The sequence below is a fragment of the Carassius carassius genome, chromosome 20, assembly GCF_963082965.1.
Source record: "Carassius carassius chromosome 20, fCarCar2.1, whole genome shotgun sequence".
Taxonomy (NCBI): domain Eukaryota; kingdom Metazoa; phylum Chordata; class Actinopteri; order Cypriniformes; family Cyprinidae; genus Carassius; species Carassius carassius.
In genome coordinates this window covers 21,891,454-21,904,596 of record NC_081774.1, presented here as the reverse complement: position 1 = coordinate 21,904,596, position 13,143 = coordinate 21,891,454, and the positions used below count along the sequence as shown (strand labels likewise).

Sequence of the window (13,143 nt, the reverse complement as noted above, 5' to 3'; positions counted from 1 at the left end):
CTCAATGGACTCCTTCTAAACTGCTGCTTTTAACTCTCCTATTAATCGTTCACAGGGCTACAGCAACATACACTTAGCACATACGTTCCTTCAAGCTGATCTACACTCAATCATCAACAAAACCCACCACAGCACAGACATAAGAAACATACTCTTAAACAAACAAACCTTTTTAAACTCAAATTAATGAGATTTATTTTCTGCTTATCTACTTTCTTAATGGGTCCTTGTTTCCACACGGCACTTTAGCCTCTGTTAAACATACAGCCCTTTGCTTTCACAAAATTATCTCCTTAGAATCATTCTCTTTGAATGCAGGATGAATAAATTAGCCTAGTTTATTAAAAGGCTTCAGAGAGCAGAAAAACCAGGTCAGAACTGATAGGAATCTTCAGATGGAGCCAAATGCGGCAATTTTCGGACTGGATATTAAAATAGTAATGGAAGTCTGTGTTTGCCAGATAGAGGCTGTTGAAGAACAAGAGATGAAAGGGGAAGATGGTGCTGATATTAATCACGGGAAATAAAGGGCTCTCCTCTCTCTCTCCTTCATCTGGCACTGGGGCCACAGAGGCCGGAGTGATTCCCTCAGAGTTGGTGCTCTTTGTGTCTCATATTCGCGTTCACCCATAAAGCAGATGCTCTCAAAGTATGAGCAAGTATGAGTCTTAAAGAGCCATTTGCACGACAGCAATTTGCAGTAACAAAGTGACCAGAAGTCATTTACTCTTGAAGTAATTTGAGGCAGTGTGAGTGACACAACTGTTTGCAACATGACAGTTTATGCAAATGACCTTATGCAAATGCACAGTGATGTGATGTAGCAAACACCAATGGTAATGTAGATAAGTGATACATATACACATACCTACTACCAACTCACAACCCAAATTAAAAACAACTGAACCAACTAATCAAGGTCTTAAAGCATACTAGAGACTTACAGGCAAGTGAGTTAAAGCAATTTGGAGCTGAACTAAAACACTGTCCCTCACAATGCAGCTTTGGATATGTTTTGGGTACTAGCTCTGGTACTTCACTACTAAAAGCCACACCACCCACAGCTCCGATCTCTCACTATGTCTGTCATTTGCTCATTCACTCTTCTATCCTACACCCACAACTAATGCAGCAAGATCCTAACCAAACAGCACAGAAGAGTGACAGCTGTAATTGTAGGGGACTCTCATGCAGATTTATTGGACATTTTTCATGGAAAGGTTGAGAGGCTTCTTTAACGGCCACTTGCTCGGCTCTTGTGGCACACTGGAATGGATCAATTAACTCAATCTCTCGGTTAAATTTAGACCCAGAATGAGGGTGGTGGTGTGTGGGTTTTTTCTTTTTTGAAAACAAAATGCGTTTATCCCACCCACGAACAAACAAGTGCTTGCTGGTTTCCTGGCTTTTCAGCTGAGGCCAGAGAACCAGATGAGAAAGAGGTTTCTCATGTTGCTCGGAGTGAGACAAACGAATGGTTCAAATTATGACAATGTCTTAATACAAACAAAGCCAAATCAATGGTATAGCAGTGCACACCTTTTATGAAAATTTAATATCTTAGGCAGGCTATTAGTAAATTTAAATCAACAGTCAAATAGTTATTTAAACATTTTTAAAATAGTTCTGTAGGTAATGCAGCCTTATGCCAGACTTTGCCAATCCTTTATTCTACTTAAACCCCTCCTCACACTTAGATTGCATTGCCTCCTTGCAAAGTCCATGCCCTACATCTAATTATTTTTAATAATTCTTTCACTTTGTTTTATGTCAGAAATTCAATTTTATCATGAATTTTAGAATTATAGTTAACAGCAACAGTTTATGCAACCAAAAAATGGCAACAAATACATATACATTTTAAATTTTTTTTTTACTGTTTGAATACTTGAAGGAGATGCGTGAGGATCCTCAAAAAAGCCTTGTGTTTCAATCCAGTTTCAGAAATCTATCGCATTATAAAATAAAATGTTTGATGTTAACATGTTAGAAAAAACAACAAAAAAATTACACCAGGTTTTGAAACAAGACAAATTAGAGTTGCAAATTATAATTAGTGTAGGTAGCTAGTTAGTCTGTAACTCTTGTGTTAATTTTAAATTGGAGCTTAGCTTTTAGGGTTTGAATTGGTCCAGTAATGCATACTAAAAGCAAATGAAAAACATTACACATGCTCCTGCTCTCCTTTGAGATGTTTTAGGAGCCCATCCATGCAGAAGCCCATGCTCTTAGAGCCAGAGTGTTTCTGAAGGTGGTAGAGAAACAGTGCATATTAAAAATGAACAACTGGCAACCCCCAGAAGAACAAAAATGGATGTCTTGAGAAATCCGGGTCTTTTTGTCAAGACAAAAAGCACTACAAGCAATTAATCAAAGCAACTCTGTAACCACCCTGCTGAACCGCTAGTGTTACACAATACACAATGGATTTTCATCACTTCTCCGACACGTTTTCTCTCTTCTTCACTAGCTCTCCCTGGCCAATTACATCCCAGAGAGCAAAGCAACAACACATTCTCTTTTTTCTAAGGGCCAAAGAATGAAGAAAGATGTAGACATAAATGTAACCGGAGTCTTATGATACATCTTCAATGTCTGATAGAAAATAGAGACACGGTGAAAATAAACAGGCTTGTATGAATCATTGTGTCTGAGGAACCTGATATTTACAAATACATCTCAGCAAGTCTTGCAAGTGTTTTCATGTTTTTTTATGACAACGATGGCAAATGAGTCATGTCCTAAGACAAACCATCACAGTTCGTGGTAAATGACTCAACAACGCTTCATGAAATATGAAGGGAAAGTTGTTTGTCAAAGAGGGAGAGACAAGTGCAGGTGCTCTTGGGTTGTGAGAGCAAAGAGGTCGACAGCAGTTCACCTGACAGATACTGTAAACAAAACCTCTCTAATGTTATTTATTTGTCATAGATAGAAACTAGATGAAAAAAATGTTGAAAAACTCACAACAAATGTGTCTTGTATGCTGTCAAAAACATTAAGAACTGCTGACCTTGCGACATTAAACGAAATTTACAAGTTATGTCTTGTGGAGGTGTTGGGCTAGAGGCGCTGGACAGACAAAATATCAAATGCACCACAAACAAGTGTGGCGAAGGTCACAAAGACAACTTCAAGCTCTGAGCAAGGGATTTTATATAATATACTGTATAATATGAAGATGCAATGATATCCATTTTTTAGCCCTAAACATTTATCATCATTGTATGTCAATCAAGAAGGTTCTATCTGAACAACTCATATCGGTCCAATAATCACAAGAGCAATACTATTAACCAATATGCATCCCTTATATGGAATCAATTAATGACAGAAGAGATAACTTGCCAGTTTTAGGGGTGAACTGAACACTGATGCATAAACGTCTCTTGTTACAGTCTTTTTATTTTTTTTTTAAGTCTAGCTCAGTGGGGGAAATGCTAATACAGGTAAATGAGAAACTTTTGTTTCAGAAAAACACATGTCTACGCAAGTTAATTCTCAGCTAACAATTCAAGAGCAGCATTTAAATGCCCCTAGTCTGATTCTCTCTATTCCCGAAAAGTGTCTACTTTAAGATATTCATGGATATCTAAATCCCTTCTAAGGATTACTATCTTTCTTCCATCTCAGTGCACCCACGTTTCTTCAGGCAGTTTTAAATCTCCTTATATTAACGCACCATGAGCTAAACAGAAAAAAAAAGTTACAGAGTAACAAGGCAGTGCATATGTATTCGTGTTACAATGAGCTGAATTCTTGAAAGGCCACCAAAAGCGTGTGCCTATGAAATATTTAACCATTTACATAACACTGAAGAGTCAGAAAAAGTGTTTATGTAGACGTGTAGACATACATCCTGAAAATTCATAAGAAAGAAAGTTTCTGTTCCAAACCCTGATTTGCCTACCAAGACAGCATTTTTAGAAATTGCTACATGCTAACCAATCCAAAAGCTTTTTTTTTTTTTTAACAGACATTTATGCTGCTAAAACCAAGCAGTGTTGCTAAACTATTAAACATTTTTTTTAAACAGCTGAAATAAAATAGAATATATATATATATATATATATATATATATATATATATATATATATATATATATATATATATTAAGAGGTCCAATTTCAGTTAGGATGCTATTGCAGAAGGCAGTTGCCTACTTAAGATGGTGAGGAAGCTTACTAGGGTGTGGAACAGAGTCAAGCTGAGCAATAACAATGGCAACCAACTCACAGTACAAACAGTCAAGTACTACAATAAAAAAATTAGCAGGTAGTACCTGTGCTTCAGGGAGAGCAACATCCAATATATTTGGCTGGCTACGTGGCTCTCCGTTCTCTAGGCGGGAGTATATGACCTGGTATCCCCGGATCTGGCCGTGCTGCTTCCCAGAAATAGGCGGCTTCCATGTCACACGAATAGCTGTGGAGTTCACAGCCTCTACTTCAACTTTCCGAGGTGGGGCTCCAGGCACTAAAGGGGACCAATTAGATTTAAACTTCAGGATGGAGGCTTTTAGGGTAGCTTGAGATAAAACACTCTAATAAATACTAATGAGTTGTGGTTTGGCTGAGGAGAGGTATTGGTTTTAAAACATTTGTTGGTTAAAGAAAAAGCTAATGTTGCTTCAGCAAGATTATTCACAATACTTTAAGGATGCAGAAGACAGTGTCAAGAAAAAAAAAGGAAAAAACCTTTAGAACTGCTAAAAGACTAGGAGGTGACGAAGGACAATTAATGTTCTTATAAGGATGTGCTGAAATTCTGCTGAGCTGTCGTGATTTAGATGAAAGAATTTACTGATTGTGTGTATGACTTGAAAAAAGCTGACTAGAAGAGGGAAACGTATGATACTATTTCTAGGGAACTAGAGACCAAGGTATGGACAAACAGGGCTAAGATGGGAGAGGAGGAGAATGAGAGGATTAAAGAATTAGAAAGCGTCATTTGAGATAAAGGGAATGAGAATAATGAAGAACCAAGATACATTTCCAGTCAAAAGTTTGAAATAATAATAAAAACAAATTAAGTGTCTTATGCTCATGAAGACTGCATTTATTTGATGAAAATTACAGTAAAACAGTAATATTGTGAAAAATAATTTCAATTTAAAATAACAGTTTTCTATTTAAATATATTTAAAGGGTTCATATGATGCATTTTTAAAAAAGATCGTTATTGTGTATTTGGTGTAATAGAATATATTGACATGACTCAGTGCATTGCGATTGGCCAAACACTGCAAGCACAATATAATGCCCCTTTCTATAATCACGAGCTTCATCTTTCAAAATAAATGTAAAGACAGTTAATAATGTCCTTAGTTTTACCATCAGCTCAAGCCCGAAAGGGGAACAGAGTGGCGTGACTGACACAGTGATGAAGCTCGTGTTTGCAGTGCACAAGCCACTGACGGTTAGGACAGCTGACTCCACACAAGGCCCTGTCTCTCTCTCTCTCTCTCTCTATTACACGTGCACACACACGATGCGCAAAACTCTGCATTTGAACATTCAAAAGCAAATACTTAAACTAATAACAAAACATGCTTGCGGTAGCTGATTCAGAAGCACCAAATTATCGTAGCAAAGTCAGAATAGCGTCCTCTCCTAGGTCCATGAAACAGTCGTTTATAAAATCCATTGCTGTTCTGTTGTTGGGAAATCTTAAAGATTCCTAAATGCATCTACTTTCGGAAGGCCAAATAAAGTGCTTTTGCATTCGCCTAAATACAAACAGCATCTCCCTGACATGGATGCTTCAACACTAACTGCGGTTACTGAAACCATGCCTTCTTCGTAACAATTTGAACAATATTTTGGAAAGACTTCATTAGTTAGGCTAACTAACTAAGAATGAACTATACTTCTACAGCAGTTCTTAGTTAGATGCTATTTACACTAAGTGAAAATAGCAGTTTTCTTAGAGATATGCTATTTACATCAAGTGCAAATAACTATAGATTCTATTTTTGTTAAAATAGCAGGATTTTCTGCTATTTATACTACTCTTACAAATAGTGGCAATTATCTGCACCTTAGAATTGTAGAACATTAAAAAACTGCATGCAATAATAACATATTGAAAGTAATTTATAATTTTAATTCAAATTATCAAATGGATGCCACCGTAATGGGGAAATATAAACACTTACCCAATGTGATACGGGATTTTAAATTGGAGAGAATAATATAAAGTTTGGTAAAGGGTGGAATCAAACCAGGGTTGATCGCATCAAAAATGACTTCGGCATGCGCTTTACTATCTAAACCACCAGACTTGTTAATTAATTAACGTCTTTAGTAGTAACCTTACATTGATGGGCGGAGTTTGTGTAAATAGCTTGTGCCAACTATTTTTACTTAGTGAAATAGACATTCCGTTTTTTATTAGTGAAATGATGCTCAGCTGTTCTTTTTAATAGTCAACTTATTTTCAAGTCATCTACATAAAAGCCTTGTAAACACTGTCACAGACACGAAGATACATATTTTATTTCATCACACTGAATGCTCACTAACTGACACGGTTATCACTTTTTCAGGCCATTTTAAGTTTTATTTTGAATAGCCATCATTTTCTTCATATCATTTTCTTCATTCAGGCCAAGAGCTTGCGCATAAACAAGACGTGGGATTTATCACATGAACCAATCACATCCGATCATAACGATCATATCTAAATAATAGCGTGCTGGAGGCACTGCCTCCTCTCACATGATTTCCCCCCATTCATTCTCAATTACCCTAATGGGGTAGCACGCTAAGGGGTCTCTGCTGTAAGTTAATGGGCCAAAGGGAGGCAAGCCTCCTCAAGTATTCTACCCTTGGGTGTCACTGTTGGACAGTGTAACTTTATAAAAAACTAGTGACTTTTATACTTTTTTCTATTTCAAACAAATGCTGAACTTTCAATTGATCAAAGAATACAGAAAATATGTATAACAGCTTCTACAGAAATATTAAGCAGTTTTCAACATCGACGATAAGACGACCCATTATTAATAATTAAGCACCAATAATAACTTAATAACTCATCAGCATATTCAAATGATTTCTGAAGGATTATGTGTCACTGAATATTGGAGTAATGGCTGCTGAAAATTCAGCTACTATACAGAAATTCATTACATTTAAAAATGCTGTAAAATAGAAAACCTTTTTTTATTACATCAGAATATTAATACAGCCTTGGTGAGTATAAGAGGCTTCTTTCAAAAACATAAAAAAATAACAATATTATTCCAAAAGTTTGACCGGTATTGTAACTGGACTTCTTGAGCACTAAGGAAGGTGTGAAGGGCAAAACATGGCCTGGGAGAAAGCTGGGTGCTTGTGTATGCGTGCAGGACAGGCGTTGCATGCTCCGGGGAGCAGAGCAAATCCCATTATTTAGAGACAAAGGGCATGTTGTCTGGTAACGGAGCATGCAGTGAGCACATCCGGTCTTATACTGCTCTCCTATGCTCAATAAACTTTCTCCTTAGCCTACACTTCTAGAAACCTTATCAAAGCACTCAGGGATTGACTGAAGTCACACCTGTTACAGCCTCACTATATAACTTGTGCAAACACACACATTAAATTGAGTGTAGCACAACTGAGAAAGGACAGACAGTGAGTAAGAGTGAGTAACTGCTTTCAGGGCTGATGTCTCTGACTTCATGTCTAGGTTGGGGTTTTTGAACTTTTGAGGTTAAGGACCCCAAAATATGATGATTCCCTTGCAAATGAGTCCTTTCTAAAATATAATCTATATAATATAATATATACAATTTTAAGAATGATATAATAGTATGTGCAAAGTGTTGTTTAAATTATTTGTTTTTTTTTTTACATTATTACTCAACGAAAGCCAAAACAAATTAATTTAAAATATAAATCTTTTCAAACCTTTACTATATATTTTTTGGATCAGTTGGATCAATCATACAGTAGATAACTGTTAAATTAAAATGTATATAAAAAAGTATAAAGCATTTTTATGAAATATTATTATTATTATAAATATTTAGAAGAAAACTTGCATATTTAGTTTGTTTTTCTAATTAAAAATATATATTTGAATGATTTTATCCTCTATTTTTCCTTGGACCCCCTTGTAGCTCAGGGGGTGACAACCATTGATCTAGGTAATATGGTTAACAGCTGGATTTCCTGCAGAGCTGTGTCAGTCGTTTGATTAAAGTATAGGACAATTAGACAATCTTTCAATGATAAGATGACTCTAAACTTTCCACCCTTGGTTAGTGGTCCACTAATTTTATGGTGCTTTAAGAGGATGTTCCTGTGATATTGCTCCCACCTCACTTATATAGTTGTTTCAACTGTAATTAAAACTCGATGTTTCATCTGCCAAGTTCAGTCACTGTTACTCTTAAGGAGAAGACAGCTTTCAGATCCAGGTTTGATCAAGGACAGGTGACAAACACCTTTCTTCAAAAGCCTTTATCAACAAGTTCACATACATCAGTATGACCTTTTAGCCTTGGAATTTTTTGTATTATTTGACTTCCGATCATACCACATAATTTCATGAGAAACGTTTGACAAGCAAGCAAATTAAAAGTCACAAACACTTAGAATCTAAAGTAATTCCTTGGCAAACCAACTCGTAGATGAATCTGTTTATTTCGTATCTTAGAATTCTGGTGAGACTATTCCAGTCACGAATATGACTAATTGTCAATAGCCATGCTTAAAATTGTTAGGAAAAAAGGGAAGAGAAAGAGAGCAGCCAGCAGCAGCTCAACATTATAAGCAGTCCACACAGAATACTTTAGACCTACCGTCCTCATTGGTACGGACACGCACAGCTGTGCTCTCAGGGCCAGGGCCCACATCGGTGTGCGCTCTCACCCACACCTGATACTCCGTCCACTTCTCCAGGCCCTCCAGCACATAGCTGGTGGCATCCGCTCCAATGTCCGGTACCTCATGGCGCTCCGTGTCTTCTCCGTTCACTGCCTGGTAGCTGACTGTGTATCGCACAATAGCGCCGTGGCGACTAGCGGCGGGCGGTGCCACCCAACTCACCTTGATGCTGGTGGAGCTCAGACTGAGCAGGTGCACCTCTTGAGGGGGGGCCGAGGGGGCTGCAGGTGGGGGCAAGGCAAGGGGAGGGCATCAAGCAAAATTAAACAACTTAAAGCAAGCTCGCTTCTGGACTGAGAGGTTGGCAAAACAATAGAGAATGTCTTTGTGTTGTATTTTTGTCTAATTTCAAATTAAAATTCTAAACTGATTTCATAGCTTAGAAGCTATTTAAGTTTAAAACAAGCTTTTCCCCAAAAAATAATACCCACCCCAGACTTTTAAATGTTAGTCTTTTTAACAGCTAAGATAGTGTGTTGTTGTTACTATACAATCTAAGACTGATTTAAATGACCTGCCATTACTAAAAAGTATCCTCATTTAGCTGGTGCTGTGTGTTTATTTCTCACCCTGGTCACAGCGATCAGCAAGTCACAACCGTTTACTGCCTTTCTCTGTTTGGGTGTTGACAAGCAGGGGAAAGACCATCGGTTTATGTTTTAACAGGCGTTCACACATTCTCAGTCAGCCTACTGGCTGAGAGACAACAGCCCCCTGTTTGTCAGAGATCCAAGTGTCAGTGAGTGTGGCAGCTGACGCGTCCGAGAGCGTACTCCACCATCCTGTCTACGCTAAAGTGTGCTGCTAGCTTCTTTTGGCAGGCTTGGTGCCACTTCTGAGAGGCTGAGATAAGCACAGCACCAGCAAGGCATATTTGATTAAGTCTGTGACTGATTAAGATCAGGTGAGCTATCTAATCAAATGTTCCTGCACAACACAACTCAGTCCAGAGGCATAAAAAATTACAACAACAGTACAACAACAATTTACAATGATCAAAAAAGCTAAATGGCATTTGTTCATGCAGCGCTATATGATAAACATAAATACATAATAAAAAAGAAACAATAATTAACTAAGGAAGAAAAGAGAGATGACGGAGAGGGAATAAGAAGTACAAGAAGAATATACACTGGGATTTTAACATGCTTGCATTCCTTTGTTAACAACCAGAGCAGTTTGGTGACATCGCACCGTTCTTGGCGCCCACGGTGGGATTGAGCACGAGGCGTCTCTCATCAGGCGGTCCTTAATCTGACAACTGTGGGAGAGCCACTACAAACGCCTGATGCTGCAGTAGGTGACAAAAATACTGCAGCCGTAGCTGAACATGTTGGTAGATTGTAAGGTGTTATTTTTTCAGGGGGTCCTGACACAAAACTCAGAGATCAAAGGGTCTTTTTGAGTCCTGGAGGAAGTGATAGACAGGTCTCTAGGAGAACATGAGGCTGTGAGAGACTCAGGGGGAAAGGAAGTACTCAGATACCGTGAGATGACTGTAAATGTTGTTATATATTCTCTGAACATTGAATATCTTTTGATATGGTTGGGATGGGCTATATGCAAGCAGAGTGTTAAATTTAGCACAAATATAGTGCTTCAGCTCCTTTTTTTTGAGTAGGCTTCACTCCTCTGGCTTTTAACATTGCAGCAATTACAAATTACACGGACAGCCTATAAACCAAAATAATAATGAGGCACAAGCAGACACCAAACGTACCTTTTGCCCTTGTCAATGTACTGTATAGAGGTATTCTCTGGCTTAGAGGTGTGAGAGAATTAATGGTGGAGACGGTAGACAATAGCTTGAGAAAGGAAGGTAAAAGTGGTCCTCTGGTTTGTCCATAGGGACAAGTTTTGGTTAGTTGACATGATAAAGACAAAAAAATAGGGCACTTACTGGACTGGGCGGTCCTGGCCTCAATGGGTTGAGTGAAGACCCCTAGCCCCATTTCAGAGCGGGCCGCCAAGGAGAATTTATACAAAGTGTCTGGCTTTAGACCTTCAACAGCGTACGAGCCGGCAGGTTCGAAGGTCACATGGATCTGAAGAAAAAAACACCAAAATCTCTATAACAATCTCTTTACTTGACCTTATAGACATGTTTATTCTAAAGTCAAAATGACATGAAAATCGTGTCGTTTTTAATTAATATAACTCAATCTTCTAGTGAAATAACAGAGTCTGGTGATGTACATTGTACTTCTCCAATCATTTAGTCTGCTTAAACTCAACCAGATTCAATCATGAGAAGACGGAGATTTTGAGTAAAGAATAACATATTAGTATGTCTTCACAAAGTATGAATTTACATTATTAAACAAAAAAAAAGTGATTGAACATGCATTTTTCAGCCTTCCTACTGTAGTAATATTTATATATTTATGCTATTTTTTTCTCTGTAAGGATCAGCTAAATAAATAAATCTACATATATTTTACTCATTATTAATTTTAAGATTATAGAGCAAGTGCAGATTATAGAGCAAGTGCAGAAGCATTGTATTAACATAGATACACACTGATGGCTATCACAATGAGTGTTCATATGACATCTGATCTCAGTGTAGTTGAACTGACATCAAGAAAACATATCCAAACTGTCCATTCCGGCATCAGTTAGAAATGTTGTCAAGCACTGAGCAGTGATAAGTACATTCTGTTTTTGCACAATCTAATTCTATCAACTGACTGCAGACTTTTGCCTGCAGTCATTTTGTGAAATGTCAATTTTGGCTATCTTTCATTTGTTTCCATGGCCCAGAGCAACAGCTGCACATGTTCAATATCTGGTCTGTTTATAATTCTGAATGAATCAGGCAGAAACAAGCACTGGCGTGATACCTTGTTCTCTGAGTCAGCCTCCCAATAAAGCAGCTCATATTTGATAATGGGGTCCTGGACTGGCCACAGCCAAGTTAGCTGGATCCGTGTATCCAGCTCTGCTTCGGCCTCAAAGTTGGAAGGCTGTGCAGGGACTTGAATTTCAAAAGACAAAAAGAAGTTAGTGACAAAGGATTCTTCTGAAGTAGTATTATTCTGGTACTGGCATGACAATGCATTATGCAAAAGTAGGGCTGGGTATTGATACACCTTTCCTGTTCAAATAGGTTCCAATTCAATTAAATTTCATTATGATTCTGATTCATTTGGGTACATTTTAGACACAATGTCAATTTTGCTTCTAAAAATTCTCTCCAAGCTTTTGCTGTAAATTATACAAAGAACTTTCAAATTTGGTAGATTATAAAAATATGAATCACACCTGTAATATTTTAATATATTCCACAACGAGTAATGATATTAATATAATTTATTTGTTCATGAGACAGACTATAATAGTCAAACTGTACTGTAAGTTTTTGATTCATTCAAAATAACCAGTTCATATGAATCCTTTGTTAAAGAATCAGACTACACTGATCCTGTGATGTTATTGTATGTGACATCATGACCAATCAGCGGAAAAATATATTTATTACTTAGCCCTGTGTAAAAGCATTGATGTATTATTTATTAATCCCAAACATTACCTCCTTGCTGTGTCTTGACTTGCAACACATCAGATGGGGGTCCATCCCCTACAGATGTAAAGCCCAATACACGTAGGCTGTAGGTGATGTCGGGGGTCAGGCTCGAGATGGTTGTGAGACGGCTGTCATCTGTGTTGTGTTTCTGCCAGGCGCTGAGAGGTGCGTCCAGGTCAGATGTGTAGTAGATGCGATAGCCTCTAATCTGACCATTAGGTTCCTCCGGTGGTTCCCACTGCACCAACATGGTGCTGGCACTCAGCATACGTGCCTGGACATGCAGTGGTGGGGAGGAAGGTGCCTGCTCACCCGTCCTTGTTTCAACTGGGTCGCTGGGTGGCCCTCGGCCAATGTTGTTGACCGCCATGACACGGAACTCATACTCGGAATAAGGGCTGAGACCGCCAATGCTATAACGTGTTGTGGCAACACCATCCACTTCCTGGAAGCTGGTGTCAGAGGACTTGGCCCGGTACTGGATAATGTAGTAAGACACAGGTTCAGGGTTTCCAGAATCCCATGTCAGTGTAACACTGGTAGCTGTGGTTTCCGTCACAATTAGAGACGTAGGAGGCTTTGGGAGTGCTGAGGAGCAAACAATAAGAAAGCAAATGAAACAGATGACAGCATATGTAGGCTAAGCTGCCTACACAGTGCATTCCTAAAATAGAGAAAGAAAGGCAATGTAAGAGAAAATGAGAAAGAAGAAAGGCTGTGCCGCCTTCATCATTGTGTCTT

At 38.2% G+C, this 13,143-nt stretch overlaps 1 protein-coding gene across 9 annotated transcripts in view; it reads right to left on the bottom strand.

Moving 5' to 3' along the window:
* The window catches only part of ptprfb (protein tyrosine phosphatase receptor type Fb), a 188,008-nt gene that overhangs the window by 46,405 nt on the left and 128,460 nt on the right, over positions 1-13,143 (bottom strand). For 5 of the 9 annotated variants that reach the window (XM_059502170.1, XM_059502169.1, XM_059502172.1 and 2 more), the window contains 5 exons: positions 12,409-12,990; positions 11,720-11,853; positions 10,777-10,921; positions 8,792-9,097; positions 4,283-4,476 (listed from right to left, as the gene is read on the bottom strand). In XM_059502170.1, coding sequence (XP_059358153.1) covers positions 4,283-4,476; positions 8,792-9,097; positions 10,777-10,921; positions 11,720-11,853; positions 12,409-12,990 — 1,361 coding nt within the window. The remainder of the gene's footprint in view (positions 1-4,282; positions 4,477-8,791; positions 9,098-10,776; positions 10,922-11,719; positions 11,854-12,408; positions 12,991-13,143) is intronic. The other 4 variants (XM_059502175.1, XM_059502177.1, XM_059502176.1 and 1 more) reach the window with 1 other exon arrangement.